Source organism: Chlamydotis macqueenii, chromosome 19 (assembly GCF_036417535.1).
Source record: "Chlamydotis macqueenii isolate bChlMac1 chromosome 19, bChlMac1.mat, whole genome shotgun sequence".
Lineage (NCBI taxonomy): Eukaryota > Metazoa > Chordata > Aves > Otidiformes > Otididae > Chlamydotis > Chlamydotis macqueenii.
The window spans coordinates 6,106,970-6,124,549 of record NC_141574.1 but is presented as its reverse complement, the minus strand read 5'-3'; the positions used below and the strand labels follow the sequence as shown (position 1 = coordinate 6,124,549).

The following is a 17,580-nucleotide window of genomic DNA, read 5'->3' as shown; positions in this document are numbered from 1 at the left end:
GCCTGGCAAACGCCTCCATCTTTCCAACCCTGGCCACGCAGCTCAGCCACGACTGGCCTGTAAAACTGGAAAGCAGCATGGAAACAGAGCCAACTGCCCACCATCACTTTTGCCAGGCGAAGATGAGCCTCGCTTGTCCCACGCAGTGATACAGAGAGGACGCACGCATGACAGAAAGGTGCAAAGCGACAGATCTGAGCTGAGTCACCCAATTTTTGGTGTCAGAAATCAGAAGGAGCCCTGAGGAGCCTGCACAGGTTCCTACCACGAAGGTCCTCAAACTGCACCCAAGGCACTGGTACCTGTTGCCGCTGGTGGCCGCAGGACAGGAAGGCGAGAGCCAGTGACGCGGGGGAAGCTGTGAGCACTTCTGGGGCTTGGAGCCGGCTCTCAGCAAGCCCTCCCCCAGAGATGGGGATCCCCAAACTGGTACCGAGGGAGCAGCCCTCCCCAGAGCTGTCTGCCTGCCAGGGGCCAGTTCTCTCTCCCTGACTGGCACCTAGTGGCTGTGGGGCAGGAATACAGACTGGATTCTTACTGGTCTGGGCCAGAAGACACTTCAAACTCTGTATGGAAACTGTATGCTGCCACAGGTCCCGGCCTATGTCCCGCAAACCCTCCGTGCTGCAGGAGGCACAGCCTGGCACTGCCCTACAAAACATCCCACAGCCCCTCAACACCCAGCTCCTCTCAACCCTTCCTTGATGATGGGTTACCACAGGGGTGGAGAAAGCTGTTTGTCCAGCCCCAGGTACACCTGAAGGTGCTGTAGGAACCTTTTGTGACTTACGTGGAAGAGTCAGCACCAAAGTCACCCGAAGCAGACGCTCTGGATGGAAAGCCATCCTCCAGACCCCTCTTGAGCTCCTGTGCCCAGGACAACCCGGAGGTCTGGCAGGAACAGCCAGCCCAGGACCAACTGCTCCTCTGAAGCGTGAGGAGCTACACAGCCCAGAGAGGAAAGTTTCTGACGGTTTCCAAACCAAGCTTTTGGCTTTCGCTGATGCTCGGAAAGACTTGCCCTGATGTCTTATTCACCTGTTAAATGTGCTAAAGAACCTTCTTGTCAGTTCCTCTCTCCAGTGAGCAGCAGGGTTTGCAGTAGGGAGCAGTTGGCTCCAGGCTGCATCTGACACCTTGTAGGCAGGAGGCAGGTGGTCGGCTTATTTAATTTCACCCCCACCAGCCCATTCCTACTGGGCATCAGGAAGACAAGAGTAAAGCACGACTTTGGCCTGGTTAAGCCCCAGACAAGATGATGGGGTACAGGAGATCTCCCCAGTGATGGAGATGTTTCATCTGGTTTGTGAGTGGCTCCTGGCTGGTTCTCACCGTGTCCTCAGGAGATGTTGCCAACAGCTCAGTGAGAGCTCTGGGCTTCCCCACATTACAAAACGCTGCCTCCAGTAACACGCTGCAGGAATTTCTGCAGGCATCTCCACTGGAGAAAGCATTCACTTCCACCCCCTGCGGCCACACACCCCAGCGCTGGGCAAACCGATCGCAGCAGCTGTGAAATGTCTGGGGCATTTCTGCTTTGTGAGGTGAAGCCTGGAGCACAGACCCACAGGGTTCAGTCGCTCGTCGGAAGAACAAGGGGCTAAAAAAATCACAGCTTTGAAAGAGGCCTGTGAATGACAGAGACAACTCCAGGAGGAACAGCGAGTCACAGCCAGGGACTCCCTGTTACAGCCATCTCAGTGCCCTCCTCTCTCCCATCCCAGCTCCCAGCATCCCAGGGGAAAAAAAGAGAAAAATCCAAGCTGTAGAGTGAAGCCAACATGAGTCCGAAGGAGCCTACTCTGCTCCTCTCCTGCAGATCTTACTGGAACACTAACCAGGGACGACAAGTCCCTGAAAGTCTGCTCCCAAACCTGGGATCCCAGGCTGGGGAAGGTGGGAGGGAAGATCTGGATCCCCAGGGAAGCCAACATGGCACCACCGTCAGCTTTCGCAGGGCACGGGCTGAGAATCTGCTGCAAGAGCCTCCAGTTTTTTTCCTTTTCAGCGACAGGGAATTTATTTCCTCTGCCATTTTGGAGGATGCCTGCCTTGCCAGAGATTGTTTTGCAGAGTTAAGAAAGATAAGAAAGTGGTTAGCAGGCTCTTTGGTGGAGGAAGGGAGGATTGCTTAGTAAGGGAAAGGGGACCGCGCCGCTCTCGGCAGACGCACGCTGCCCTTCCTCTGAGGCCACCGCTCCGGGAGACGCTGGCGTTGGGGATGAGGCCGGTCCATCCCCGCACCTCTCCTCCCCCAGCGTCTCTCGGGTACCTCTGCTCGCGGGGCCACACTGCGCTGGTGACCAGAGGAGCTGTTCCTGTGCCAGGGCGGGGATTTGTCTCTCCTGGAATTTGGGAAATGCAGCTGATGAATGTTCAGTCCAACATCTCCATGTGCTCTTGCAACAGCAAGAGACCTTTTCGCAGGGTATGTGGGGAAAAAAAAAAAAAAGGCAGGAGCCAAGCCCAGGATGCCTACGCCGTCGGGACAACACTGTGGTTATCTGGAAACTTCCTTGTTTCTGAAAGCACCTCCTGAGCAGGAGGGAGCTGGCCCTACCGGGGCATTCGCACGGAGGAAGCCCTGAAGATGCACAACTCCTGCCGAGCGCGTCCGACCCCAGCACGCCGACGCGTTGCAGCGCTACGGTGAGGTTCCAGACTCCTCACCCAGGCACCACCGAGCAGATAAAGGCGTCGTGCACAGCAGCGTGGCAGAGCAAGCGTTTTGCTCTCACCGACAGCATGGCAAGGACTTCCCCATGGAGACAACCGCCCCGTGATTCAACCCACAGAGTAACTCAGTGATTCCTGTCCCACGGGACAAGACAGCAGTGTCTGGGGCAGCAGAGGGCTGAGAGGGTGGGAAGTTGGGTGGTGGAAGGCAAAGAGTCACAACACAGGACCGGGGGAGAGGGGATTAGGATCTACCACAAAAATACAGCAAAAAATGGTGCAAACCAGAGCTCACCCTTACAGCACCCACCTGCCCTGCCCGCACCGCCCACCTCTCGCCCTTCCAGCGTGAACTCTGCTCCAGGCAGCGAGGAAACCATCGCGTTAGCCTGTAACACCCACGGAGGACATCCACCCCCCGGAGGTGCTAACGGGCCGCCGTGTCCCTCGCAAACCTGACTTCCGACCTCGGCAGCGGGAGAGAGAGGAGAGGTAAGAGCTGGAATATTCTGCCTGGTCCTGGCAGAGCCGCTTGGGAAGCCGTTTCTGTGAGTTTACACAGCTTATACGTTCTCCATGCAGTTCCTGGACGCCTTCCATCACAGATGAGAGTTTTATGTCGAATTTTAAGTTTGACCACAAATATTTAAACTTCCTTGGACCACAAATGCTGTATCTTCTTTGTGGTTTAGTTGGCACCAAATGAGTATTTACAGACCCCTCTATGTCTGTCTGTCATTTAAATATCTCACAGAGGTGCCAAAGGCTTCGAAAGCGGAGGGGCTCCTCACGCAGACCCCAGGACTCCCCCTCTCTGCCCTTCGTTACGCGGCACAGGCAAGGGCGAGGCGGGGACGCCGGCCAAGCCCTCGCAGAGGACACAGCCACTGCTGGTCTGAGAATTTCATACTCGCACTCCATTAAGCTCGCTTTTCAGAGAATGTCATCTGAGATCCCGCTGTAACTTCCACAGCTCCTTGCCCTGGTGAATATTTGAACTAGGATGAAAGCCTTCGGAGTTTTCTCCTCTTCTTTTAGGCAACTTGGGATTTCTGAGTCTACGGAAGACTTTTTTAATGAGAACCACTAAGACCCCCTCCAGCAGCACAGCTCCCACCTGGCCACTGCTCGCAGCCTCCCCATGGGTGTTTTCACTTCCTCAAACACAGGCGATTCTCAGAGGGTGTCAATCCAGATCTGCTGAACTGGGATCCTGCTCTAGGGAAACTGGTTAGAGTGGTTAGTCTCAGCGGCAGAACGGCACCGAATTCAGGGAAGGCCATTCAGCCAGGAAAACGCGATCAAATAAACACCGAAAAACGTCCCTGCTAAGCACCCCGCGCCGAGGGAATTCGATGTTCCTGTTGATCGCAGACGGATGGGGAGCTGAGAGCTGAGGGTCCCTGAGCTGACACCCAGCCGGGTGGGCGAGTGACAGGGAGCGGCAGCCCGAAATCCGAGTCACTGCGTGCACGCCGGCTCCAGTAAGGTTGTGTGTGTTTCATTTCCTTCAGACTTTTTAATCTAGGACACAAATTGGACGCTTGCCCCACCGATTTTAGGGGAACTTTTGAACACGTAGCGGTGTGGTAGATGCTGCTCCTCCAATGCTGCTTTTACCACCCCAGGGAGCCGAGCCGCCGGCCGCTCATGACAGCATTCGGGGAGCTCTCCCGCACGTCCCACCATCCCTTGGGAGCCGCAGAGCAATTGTGTGCCCGGGGGCAAACGCTGCAGTGACCGGCTGCCCACATCAGAGGAAACAGATACCTGAGTCAGAGCAATGCGATGAGAAACCTCCGCTCCGCAAACCAGAAGCCAGACTGAGCAACGTCAGCGCCAAGCTGCCCCACCGCTGCCTCGCCGGCCCTGGACGCTGCCGGGGAGCGCAGGGCGCTCCGGCTCCCCTCGACTTTGGTTGTCGAAAGAGAAGCAGTTTTGCTTTAAACTAGGCAAAGCCCACGTGAAAGAGCAGCTAGCGGGGCCGGGGCTGCTGCGCGTAGGGAGGAGTTCCTCCGACTGTCGGCTCCTCCGTCGGGGCCGCCGCTAAATTCCCTTGAAAACAGAGGGTGGGGATAGGGAAGGCGATGTAATAACACCAGAAAAATGCCACCACAGCTCAGTTGGCTGCAACGCCACAGCCCCAGAGATATTAGCAACACTGGCATTTCCACCCGCCGCAAGAACCACACTGGCAGCGCGCTCCCGGCAGCTCGGGGCAGGGCGGGAAGCGGCTCACACCACTTCCAGCAGCCACTTCAGGGAGGGACAAACGCTGTATTTCGCTTTACAGCGAAATGCTGCCACTTAGGGGACTCCCGATGACGTTAGTGTGCCTGAGAGCCCATGTCCTCTTCAAGGAGGGGCTGCTCCCAGCGAGACACGCTCCGTCAGCCTCCCAGAGAGGTAACTGGGAGCTGGATGGGAGCTCCGGCCCGTGCGGATCCTGCTCTGTCTGTAAGGCAGCGGCGAGCGCAGCTCTGCTACTTATACCCAGTACTCAGCTCTTTTGGCAGACCCTTAATGGCCCGAATCTTCCAGTCGCTCGCTTCCAGCCGGGCTGAGAGCTGCAAACGCACCTAGGGAAGGGAAGGGAAGGAGGAATTGGAATGGAGTGGAAAAGTATTCGCTGCGTCTTTGTTTTCTGCAGAGCTCCTCCTCCCGGGAGCGGGATGCTGAGCGCAGAGCAGGGCCCCTGCCCCGAAACGGAGGAGCTGAACCAGAACAATAGGGTGGGGACTCTGGATGGGCCCCGACAAGTGGGGTGGGCTGGAGCGGGGGCACCGATCCATCCTTTTGACTTCATTCACACTTACAGCTGCATTAGAGACATTTCCTGAAAGCACAGTAGGAAGAGAGGGGTATTCACTCACCCCACCCTCCATCTAACACTGTCCTTGCGATCCAGCCGTGCGCCGAGAGCCAATTCTGGCCTCTGGCAGAGCTGCAGGCCAGACATTACAAGTGCTGGTGTGAGCAGCACAGGTCCCCACCCGATGAGCAGCGCGCAGACTTGGAGCGGAGAGGAGGGGTGCTGCAGCCAGCAAAAAAAAAAAAAAAAAGAAAAAAAAAAAATCAATGTATGGAAATACAGAACATTTGAGCGCGTCCGAGGCGGCCCTGAAGTGGACAAGGAGGTGCCGAGAGCGGGATCTGAGCGTTTGGCTTTGGGACAAGGAAAGGTGCAGCCACCGGGCAGCGTCACACGAAAGAAGGCAGAGCTCCTCCCGCAAAAGGAACGAGGGGAGCGAGAGCCGCGCCGCACGCAGGCCTTGCGGCAGGACCCGTGCCCCAACGCTCCCACCCCAGGGCAACCGTACCGCCAGGTCTACAGCGCGTCATCCCCCGCCAACCACACGACCTGCAAGACGGAGCAGAGGATTGAAAACAGTGCGGCAAGCCCTGCGCCTGACTCACCGCAGCCTGGGAGCCTGCGCGTCCCCGGCACGTTGCGATCCTGCACGCGGAGCCTGAAAAACAACTTTTTTTTTTTCTTTTTTTTTTTTTTTGTGTCTAAAAAACAAAAAAGAACAGCCGCTCCCCTCCAAATCTGGAGTTACTCACACTGAGTCACACCAAGGCTCTCCTGGCTCTGCCGGTACCTGGAGTGGGCTGCGCGGGCTGCGCTGGTGATACCGGCCGCACCGCGCACCTGGGGCCGCGGTGCCGCCCCGAGTGCCTGCGACATAAGCTCGTCGCAGCCAAGCTAATTATTTTCAGCTTCAACTTTTCAACCATTTTTGGTGAATCCCTGAATAATAAAAAAAAAGCAAACCCAAATAAATTGAGACTATCCCTTTTTTTTTTTTTTAAAATGGGAAAAGTATTTCTTTCATTCTCCCATAACACAAATCCAGCAAACACGAAAAACATGAACCCAAACCAAAGCTCAGACATCACATCTGGGGAGAGACCCAAGCATGGAAAATTTTAATCCAAAGGTTAATGGTTGGGAAGCTCCGAGTGTGTGAAAAGAGGGGTTAGATGGGTGCTGCTCCGCCGCTCGAACAGTTGTTGCCGCCAAGTGGCGGCTTTCAAACGGTGCCTGCCCGCCCCAGCCCAGGCACTCGGGGTCAGAAGCTAAAATAGAAAACAACTGAAATCATCGCAAGCAAACAAACAGTCAGATCAGATGCTGGAAAAGCCAAGCGAGGCAGGAGCCAGCGGCACGAAACGCAGCCCGAGCCCTGTGACTGGGAACAGCCTCCTGACTTGCCGCGGGTGAATCGCACCAAACCACGGGGCAGCGATGGCCCCGCTCACCCTCTCCTGCTCCCCCTGAGCTCTCCTGCGCCACCTCCGCAGCTGCAAGATCACTCGACGGCCCCATGTCACTCCTGTCCCCGGTGTCATCTCAGTCTCATTTGCTCGCCGCTCTGCAGGATCACACTCCGGTGGTTAGCACGTCTTGGGGATTTTTCCCGTCTAGCAGCTTGAACCTTCACCCTTCTCACCCAGAACAACCATCTCCTGCCCAAGCGCAGAGCACCCCGCACCTCACCTTCGCCCCGGCCGATACACCTCCCTGTACCCGCCCAGAGCCGCGCATCTCTGCTGCGCTCCTGCCTTGCACCCTGAGCCACTGGGCTCCCGTACCCCGACTCCCGCTGCAGATCTGCCCTCGGAGTTCGTCGTGCCCTCCGTTTTCCCCACATCCTGCCTTCAAAATGCCTTTGTCTTCATCTTCTGCATTAGATTATGCCCTTTCCAGGCTGCTCCTTCCAGACACTGGAAATCTCTCTCCCCCCAGCTATAAAAGAATAGCATCCTAATTGCCTTTGTTAGGGATGGGGCCGCACTTGTAAAACTGCCACGGCTGCTTGCGGGGCCGTATCAGCAAGAACAATGGCTTAACAGCTACAGGAGTTCGAGCGCGGGGTCCTCCCACACTTAACCGAACAGCAGGAGAAGGGACCATATGTCCGCAAAGGCAGCCGCCTCAGGTGGGTCGGAGCCCGGCTCCCCGGGGGTGGGAAGGGAAGGCACGGCACCAGCAGGCGTGAGAGCATCCGGCAGAGCCGCGCTGCTCGCCGCGGCTTATTTACAGCATCCAGAGGGATGCCGGACGGGATGCTTCCTGGGATCAGCCAAGGCAGAGCTGCTCCCTACGGTAGCAGAGCCAGGCTTCAAAGAGCTGCAGCATCCCTGCCCACGGGCTGGGCTCTTCTCCCAAGCGCACGCTTGCCAGGAGAAGAGCTGGGTTGCTTTTCCCCTCGCTCAGCCAGCAGCCTCGCTGCCCGCTGCGCCCTGCCCTGCTGCATCTGCCCACCCAGGGGTGGTCTGGAGGAGTAGAAAGCCAGAGTCTCCTCTCCCAGACACAAGGAGATAACGTAAGCTCCATCCTGGCCTGAGATGGACCACTTTGCATCAGCAGAGAGGTCCACGCACGCCAGTGTACCTGAGTCCCTGTGGCTGGCAGGCCACCGCCACCTCCTGCAGGTCTCCAGAGTGCCGCCCGGCAAGCCCAGCAGCTCCCTCCCAGACAAGTCCTTCATGGAGCCACGGGAGAGTTTGATTTTCAGTACGTTGCTGAGGGATGCAACAGAGAATGACCGTGTCCTGCTACAGAGAGAGGAGGAGAAGACATCTCCCAAATAGCTGGGATGTCATCGCTCGCCCCAGGATGATGGTGCTGACCAGGGAGGCAGGATAAGGAGGAGAGTTTGGATGGATGGGGTTCAGCTCCAAAGATGCTCATTTTGAATGGGCACAAAGCTGCTCAAGACGTCAGACAGAACCGGGCTGCTGGGGGACACACAGGGCAGAGGGGAAATTGTCAGTTGTTAGCAGAGAATCTGCTAAAAAAACCCCATAAAATAGTGCGCAAAAACGTAAATGGTCCTTTAACAAACCATGGGATAACCCAGCTCCAGACTGGTTTGTGTGTACAGTGCCTTGTTTGGCTGAGACAGGACCCCCAGATCCAGGCTCCTCTCACGTAGCTCCCTCACCACTCTGCTCTCTCTGGAAGAAACCGAAATCTGCTCACGACTAACTGCACAAACATGGAGCTAAAGATGAAAAGAAGAAAACAGGAGTGAGGCTGAGAGAAACACTAGGAATCTCTGCAGACACAGAGTATTTCTCTCAGCTTAGCCCAGAAAAAAGGGCCGTGCGAAGAAATTATGCAAAACACTTCTGTCTGGGCTGGGGAGGGGGCTGCGGGGGAAGGGCCGACGGGAACGACGATGCCAAGGGAAGAATCCAAGGAGAATCCGAAGGGAAATCGTGGCAGAGCTCACCTGCAAAGGCAGGGGAAGCGTGTGATGAGAAACATGAGCAGAACCGGCTGGCAAAGAGAGGGCTGAGGACTGGGCTCCCTCAGGGTTCGTGCTCACGGCAGCGTGTGCTAGCACGCTCAGAGGAGTCCCAACAAAGGACAGGCAGGCGTGCTCCAGCTGCCCATGGACCATAGCTCCTGCTCCGTGCTCCTCAGCCCTCCAGCCAAGGGGAAAAATGTAATCAGAGCAATTTCTATTAGCAAGAATATAAAGACTTGGAACCTCTGGGCTGTCTCTTGACAACTAATTAATTACCAGGTAGCATCCCCTTGAAGCTGCCAACACAGCACGCACAAGTTCCAGCATGATTTAGGGAGAGAGATGAACTTTACAACAAACTCTAGAATTTTACTTCATCTCCCGCCACCATCTGAGATCCTGGGGGAACAGGAAGGGGTGGCAAGAGGCAAACTCCGAAGCCATCTGGGATCATCGTTAACTCCTTCGCTCGTGGCCTCTGAAACCAAACGCCAACCGCGCTGTGAGCAGCAGCTTCGAGCCAGATGAGAGCTCCCCGTAGTCTCAGTTTCTTAAACGCTCTTCTCCCACTTTCGGCAGCAGCGTGCCCACCCCCTTGCAGCCCCCCAAGGCTCTGGCCGTCAGGGCAGCCAGTCTTTGAAACGATGAAGAGCAGAAACCGTATTTCGAACGGCTTTAGGTGATAGATTCTGCACTAACAGCAACAAAAAGGAGTGAAGGAGTATGCCAAGCAAGCAGAGAAAAGAAAAGGAAATGCACAAGAGGAGGTGGACAGAGTGACCGCTGTTGACAGCTTTTATGGGAAAACACAGAAAAACCCCACAGTTGTGGGAGGTGCTGTACCTTAACCCCAGGGACCAAGAGCCCTGGGCTTGAGCTCACCGACCTGGCTGCTGTGGCTGTGCAGCGCCATGCCCGGCTGGTCCCTCACCTCCGACCACCTCCCGCTGTCCTCAACAGCGTCCCTTTCCAGTTATCAGTTGCTAACTGCTATGGGACTGGCGCGTCAGGGCAGTCATGGAGCTACGCAGCGTGTCCCCACGCAGCTACTGCATCGTGCTGGAGGAAAGGAGTCTCTCTGCTCCAGGCAACCAAACACTGCTGCCATAGGCCTCTCCTCCCCTCTCCAAGCCTGGACTAAGGGACCGAAACCTCAGACCAGCCCAAGATCATTCCCAGAAGGAGGACTCAAAGGGGCAAAGGCTATCTGGGCTGCTGAGGACAGCAGCGGACACCGCTAACCGCTGCAACGTGCCAAGCTTTGTCCGGACATCTGATACAAAAAAAAAAAAAAAAAAAAAAAAACCAACCAAAAAAAACCTCACAACAAAAAAAAACCAAAAACAAAAAAACCCGACAAACTAGAGTTGAAGATCAGGATGCGTGACCTGTTGGAGAGCGCTGGGCTTGGGCAGCCAGGCCAGAAGATGATTAAATGCAAGCCCTGTGGTAGCACCATGAGCTCTGACCCGGAGACAACGCATGAACTATGGGGACGGTCAACCCAACGGTGTAAGATTTCTCAGGCTCTAGAGACACAAGGAGATGGGAGATGCCGTTCAGCCTGGCACACGTGAACCAAACCATACAGCGCACCAGGGAACACCTCAGAGGGCTGGTTCCATCTGCACTCAGGGTGATATGAGATTAACGCTCAGGAGCATCCTGAGCAGCACGTGGGGACGGCGCTAAGATTGAGGACTGCCTTGAGGAGACATTTTACATGTTGTAACTGTCCCACTTGAGACAACCCTGGGAGCCAGCCTGTCCGGGTGGGCAGCTTTTGGGACCAGAATCCTCCACCTCCCTGCTCCGGGCCACAGCTCCAGTGGTGGCCATGGATTTCTTCCTTAGACACCATGAGAGCCACAGGTCATCTTGCTCAGGTGCAAATGTTCTAGGCTAAGCCAAAAGATTTCTTTTCTTTTTTAAACTTACTTGATGTAAGTCCAAAAACTGAGATGACATCAAAGAGCCCATTGAGTAGATCCCCTCCAGAAACACACAGGGACTTTACCTCGTTAGTACAAACACAGTTCCCCTGCAGACTTCCTGGGAACAGCTGAAGCAGCATCGCACTTCAAAAACCAGCCTGCACATCACAGGGGTGGGGAGGAGCTCAGTTCTGGCCCAGGTTTGTTGACAACCATTTCAAAGCCCACGCAGGATCACACACAGAAATTGTCACAGCCCTGAGGGGAACAAAATTATCTTTGTCCCCAAGAGATGGGCTGTAAAGGCAACGGCAGGGCAGGAGCCGCCACACGAAGCCGTCAAGGAGGGCATGCAATCTGATTTAAAGGACAGAGAGAAGAAGACTTAGATGATGGAGCAATCTACGCCTCCTGGCACTGGTCAGTGATTGTTTCCCGTGAGCTACAAAGAGGATGTCCCTTCAGAATTTCGACCTGCGCTGAAAGAGTCCATCTTCCGAGGCATGGCAACCACCAGCAGTTCTGTCCCTCCTGCTGTCCCCAGCTCGGATCTGCCCGTGGCTGGAGTCTGAGGTCACTTCCAGAGGAATGGAGGACACGGCAGGAGCCCAGGCTCAGCCATGGCACGGGGTGACAATCAGGATATACGCTGCTTCCTGGAGGAGCTGGAACTGATGTGCAAATAATGAGAGAAAAATGTGGGGCGAGGGAGGGTTAAGGAGAGATTAGTCTGGGGCACACTCTGGGATACACACAATGTTAAGTATGAGGGCAAAGGAAATGAAAACTGGAAACTCAAACATAGTCAAGAATCCAATCCCAGCCTGGGCAGGAAGTTTACACTCTGCTTCTAAATATACATGTTTTTATATCAACAGGCTTTCTTGTTCCTCAGCTCTACCGTACAGCTACACAGGAGAACCAACCGGATGAAGGCACTGCCAAGCTCTGCCTGGCAGCCTCGCTGTCCCCAGCAAGTGACAAGCTAACGGGGATGGGAACCCCTGCCAACAGGGAAACGAAGGCAGGATCCCAAAGAAGCTCCGGGAGAGCAGGATCCCAGGCTCCAAGCGCCCTGTCCCTCGCAGACGGACCCTCCTGCGGTCTCCGAGCGCCATGCCCGCAGCCCACGAGGAGGAGAGGAAGCGATAACCTGTGAGCGTGAGTCAGACGTGGTGCCTCTTCCCTTCCTGCTCTCTGGCCACTGCGTTCACGCTCAGCAGTCGGATAGTCACATATTTTTTTAATTTGATATAATTATCTCCTAGAAATTACTGTACACAGACTCTTGGGATCTAAAGCAATTAAGTGAAGATAAATTTCTTTCATGGAGCAAGCTGTCAAAGGATGAAGCAATTTCGTTCCCCATTTGAAGTGGAAGCTTTGGGTCATGCGTGGTTTATTTGAAACAATGCCATCACCTAAAGCTGCTGATCTTATCTGTCTCTCTCCGTCTCTCCATTTCAAACTGCTGAAGATGTGCAGCGTGGCACTGCCTGAAGTGATGACATCTGGCACCGGGCCAGCCACAGAAACGAGCTGCTCCTCCCCGAGTCTGAGTGCAAGAGGCCAAGCATTCCTATTAAAAAAGGGGAAACCGAGGTGAAATCTGGGAAGAGCCGAGAAGTGGGAATCCTGCCCAAGGGAACAAGAGATCCACCAGCCACAGGAGGAGCGAGGTGCCTGCAGGAAGGGGCGGCACTGCCCAAGCCAGGACGGGAGCACGTAGCGCATCTCGGAGGGGTAACAGTCCACCAGGCTTCCTGCTCATCACCAAACCGCCCTGGAGCCATCTAAACCAGGCTTTGAGGATTTCATCACGACAAGGAACAGCCCATGCGCTTCAGTCTGTACGAGGAGAGACATGGCAGGGCAGAAATTATATCCTGTTAGCACATACACGCCAAGTCTCTCAGAAGTTCCAGCAAATTCCCTCCTGTCTTCACATTTCACCAAGCCAAGATGTTTCATTTTAGACAAAAAGATGCATAAAACATAAAATAACTCATTTAAATAAATTGTTCTCTGAAGTTGTATTTTTTTTTATCCTGAAAAGGGGGTAAGAGATAGCCAGAGATACCGTGGAGCAAAGCGTGGCCACGATGAGGGCTGTCTCCTCAGGTTAAGCACTGGAGATGCTCAGGTCCTCCTGGGGAGGCAGGGATGCTCCACACCCCACAGGACATGGGCATCAGCCAAGCCCAGCTTTCTATCCTTAAGCAACCTAAAGGTGTCACTCTGCCAGCGGAACAACTTTCACCTAACCATTGAGATCCAAAGGGCAGAGGACATCAAGAAGAACAAGCATGAATGGATCCTGAAGTCCTCCTGTATACTGCTGACAGCAAACCCATCCCGCTCGTGCCACAAAAAGCCAACGCACCCCCAGAGCAGGCTGTGGGCAGGGAACGGCGAGAGCAGCACCTGCTCACACAGAATCATTCAGACTGGAAAAGACCCTTGAGATCAACGAGTTCAACCGTAAACCCAACACCACCAAGTCCACCACTAAACCATGTCCCTAACCACCACGGCTACACATGTCCGTCACCTCATCCGGATCACTCACGCAGCCTTCATAAATGCTACCCTGGGTGTTCAGTCTCCAAACCACCCAAGAGCTACGCAAGACTTGCACTGACACAGAATTACATAGGTAATGGCCTGGAAATTGAGCTCCAACTTTCCTTCAGCGATGGCTACAGGAGACGGTTCCCTGTTGCAGAGGTCAGCAGCACACCGTGACCTTTGAAGCCACGAGCCCCTTGATGTCCTCAGCCAGCATCTCCACACCTCTTTGCCCACTATTCTGTTAAGCAACCACTCCGTCTACACACTTGCAGTGATATAACCACCCAACGCATCCGTACGGATACTCACTCCCGTTCCCACCTAGCCGAATCCACCCACACAACTCCCTTCCGGCTCTCCAGCCCACATGGATTTCTCTTTATAACCCCAGCACTTCCCATGTGATTAAGCCCCCTGAACATTTAGCAGGTACCACATACACCCAAAACACGAGGTGTCCCTCCATGTTGAACCTGGAGGATCTCTCCCACGTCAGGGCAGTCACCAGCGAGCAACTCTCAAGTCACAGGGAAGTCGGTGAGGACACTCGTGTCTAAAATTTGGAGGTTGAAGCTGCAGTGGTGAGAACAGGCAACTGCTGAGCAAATTCAGCTCCCGTGGGCTGCTAAGAGCTGTTCATCCACCAAGTTTCTGCAAAGCTCAAATCAGTGTTGATCAAATCTTTGCTCATTAGGATAGATGCCAAACTAAAAAAAGATACCAGTACTAGAGGGAGCTAACCTAGCAACGCGTACAAGCTCAAGAAGCATCTGGATGACTTAAGAGTGCAAGCACGGTCTTCAAAAGTGACTTCAGCACCAGGAATGTGGTACTTCACTGGCAGCTGGTAGGTTCCACAAATGCACATCAGCAGCCATGCCCCTGAAATGCTCTGGAAACGCTGCCCCATGGCCGCTTCTCCACAGGAAACATCACGCGTGGACCAGACACCAGGTGAACTGACATAGCGTCAGAAGGACGCAGCAAACTCCAACTTCTGCTGTCTACAGACATAAATCTCTTTCCATCAATAACAGTGGACTCTACGTCAAACATGACATCGTTTATGCTTAAGGTAAATACAGAACCAAAACCTAAATCTGTTCTGTTGTTCACGAATCACGCAGACCAGGCAGGCGAGAACTTCTCAGACCTCAGAAAACACCTTTGTCTCCATACCATGGATTTGTGTTCATACAGGCATCTATCTATCCCAAGTACAGTGACGTCTGGGGAAAGTTTTATTAAAAAAATCAAGATAATAACTAGAAATATACACTACTATTGTTTCTATTCATAATATATAAACTTATAGACAAGTATTTGCTACACGGTAGAGAAAATGCTTTACGTAAAACGCTGGTATGCAAAATGTAATGGAAATCATTAATTTAAATAAATGATGGGGTTTACCACAGGCTTAAGTAAACATATGCAAACAGGTTATGGGGAAAAATCTGATTACATTACCTGGATTAAATATCCAGTATTTTCAGCGTCCCACCACAGACACAGTTAGACCAGCAGCAGTAATACTGCTCATGCAAGGCCTACGTTTGGGAAGAATTTTAACGCTTCCCAGTGAACCTTCACTTAGTACCCCCTCGTCTTCCTCAGGGACGCGGCTGGCCTGGGGCTGAGGCACTGGCCTGAAATCCGGGGTATCAGGGGTTTGTTCTCATCCTGAAGCCGAGGCTTCCTGTGGGACCTGGGTCAGTCCCTCAGCCTCGCGTACCTCTGTTGCCAATCTCGAACAAGGAAATTGCTTTTCCTTCTGTCACAACGTGTTGTGGAGATACGTTCATTAATGCCTGGGAAGCGCTTTGACTTCAATGACGGTGAGAAAAGAAAACAATAAATAAGACCACGGGGGTGTCTTCTCTTTCTGATTTGGGATGCGATAGCACGAGGAACCGAGGGGTTACAGGTCCCGCCTGCCGCAGGAGCTGCCCTCTCCATCCTCGCCCAGCCTCAGCCAAGCGCCGGCAGACAGATTCGGCATCCACAAAAACAACGTGAGGTCCGGCTGGGAGCAGAAACGCGGGGAGCAGACTCCAAGCTCAATGACAGAGGTCACCTTCCGTCTCCCGTAGAGACAGAGTAGATCCCCATCTGTTATTTGGGCTGACCACTCCCTGCATTCCACCCAGTCCACTTCTCTGGCAAGCTTCCCAGGATGTGGATCTTTCTTATTCAGGATAACAATGAGGAGTTATTAATTGGGTCTTTTTTCAGGTTTCCTGAGGTCCTTCCAATAGCTGCATTGGTGGATACCACAGCCGTCGGCGTCTTCAGCAGGGATGTTTTAAGCATTTCACTTGGTCAAAGACAAAATAAAAGTAGTGCTGTGAAACAGGGTCACCCCTAAAGCTAAGGCAGGGTCAGTGTCAGACCCAGGACAGAGTTTAGTACCAGAGTGCAGAGTCTGAGTGGTGAAAGCAGGCAAAGCATGAGGCAAAGAGGCACCCCTGAGTCCCAAGGCATGACCAGAAGCGCCACATTAAGTCTAGAGCACCACAAAGATTGTCCGAGGTGAGGCCACGCTTCATGCCCAGGGACCGGCTCGGCCAGCCAGAGCAGCCTTTCCATTTCCTCAAGGTTTCTCTGGGTAGCAATAAGAGATGGCTCATTGGCAGGGGATCCAGCGTTAATGGCGTTTCAATGAGGCCTTGTGATGTACTTACAGACTAATCGGCGAATTCCACAAGGTCTGCACTCTCATACGTCATTCTGAGTACACCAAAGTCATGGTGAATATCTCTTCTATAGCCAGAGCCGCTGCGCGCTACCCGGGCCTGACGTCCTGCCAAGACGTGTCAGGTTTTGTGCCATTCGGGTGCCACTGCAGCAGAAATGAGGCCATTACCTGCCGAAAAACCCCAGGGGAAACTGAGGGTGCGCGCATTATACGCCAAGGAGGTGCTGCCCACAAGACTTCATGGTTTGACTCTCCTTTCCTAGGTCACTCCACCGATGCCGACTCCAGGAACACGTGGTCAGCGAGTTTCTTGAACAGGACATTTCCTGTTTCCCAAGAGTCTGTGGCGAATCTCTGGAGGCAGCTTTTAGGGCAAAAGGACTGAACACAAATAAGTTTTCCGTCTCATTACATAAACCTGGCCTGACGATGACAGAAGCGAAGATGTTTGACAACGAGTGTCATCTGATCCGCACAAAAAGATCCAACGCTGCCTGAAACCAGGCATGGGACAAGGCTGATTTATCCTGTCAGTCTGTGCCTTGAGCGGATGATCACACCGCGCTTCCAGAAATCGCTTTAAAAGAGCCTTTTGCTGACACCAGAGCCAAACCGCGCAGCGCTGGCTGAGGAACCGCACACGTGCCAGTACATGTGCACGGCTCACACCCAGGCTGCCTGATTCACTTGGAGCCGACACGGTGGCTAAAGTGCCCTGTCCAAGACGAGCCCGGAGGAGAGGAAGAGGTGGATCCAAGGATAGGGAATGGCAGAGGAGGAAGGGATGGAAACGTCACGAGCTGCTTGAGTAAATTCCCCGCAGCTTCCCCACGCACCGGGGTGTTGCTCGATCCCTCCAGATGCCAGGAAAGAGGCATCTCGGAGGTAGGGGAGGTTGTTTCCGCCAACAGCTGGTTCTTCCCTTCCTGCTTGCCCCTCAAGAGATGGGGCTGCCTGGAAGGCAGCACCTCGTACTGCCCTGCAAGCCCCGTCCAGACCACAAAGCCACTCTCACACGCGCTAACAGGCGCACTAAGAGAACACGTGTAACTGGATCTTAACACGTTGGCAGGTGGTTCCTCACCTCAGAGTGAGACTGCCGTTCTCACACACCAGCTCTCAGCCTCAGGATGGAGGCAAAGCAGCAGGACCCCAGCTCTGCAGAGGGGTGCTGGCCAGGGGGACCGTTAAATCCACTCCTCCTCACCGTCGTGCCCGTCTGGCCAGGGCTGTGGGATCTGTTAATGCTCGGCTGTGGCAAAGTAGCCGCACAGCTTTGAACTCCTGCTGCCTTCAACAGCGCTTCTGCAGCTCGATGCCACGGCTGTGCGTCACCAGGCAGGCGAGTTGTCCTCAGCCCCAGCGCTCCGCACGGCTGGGACGAGAGGACGTGAAAAGCTAGTATGCCCCAGAGACTGCGGTGCACAGGATACGGGCTGGA

At 54.2% G+C, this 17,580-nt stretch overlaps 1 protein-coding gene across 3 annotated transcripts in view; it reads right to left on the bottom strand.

Moving 5' to 3' along the window:
* The window catches only part of SMG6 (SMG6 nonsense mediated mRNA decay factor), a 112,477-nt gene that overhangs the window by 22,996 nt on the left and 71,901 nt on the right, over positions 1–17,580 (bottom strand). The window contains exon 14 of one of the 3 annotated variants that reach the window (XM_086762983.1): positions 12,162–12,449. The exons of the other annotated variants lie outside the window; for them this stretch is intronic. Within the exon in view, the coding sequence (XP_086619109.1) occupies positions 12,288–12,449 (162 nt within the window). The 3' untranslated portion in view covers positions 12,162–12,287. Of the gene's footprint in view, positions 1–12,161; positions 12,450–17,580 lie in introns of those variants that run through there. 3 annotated transcript variants of the gene reach the window in all.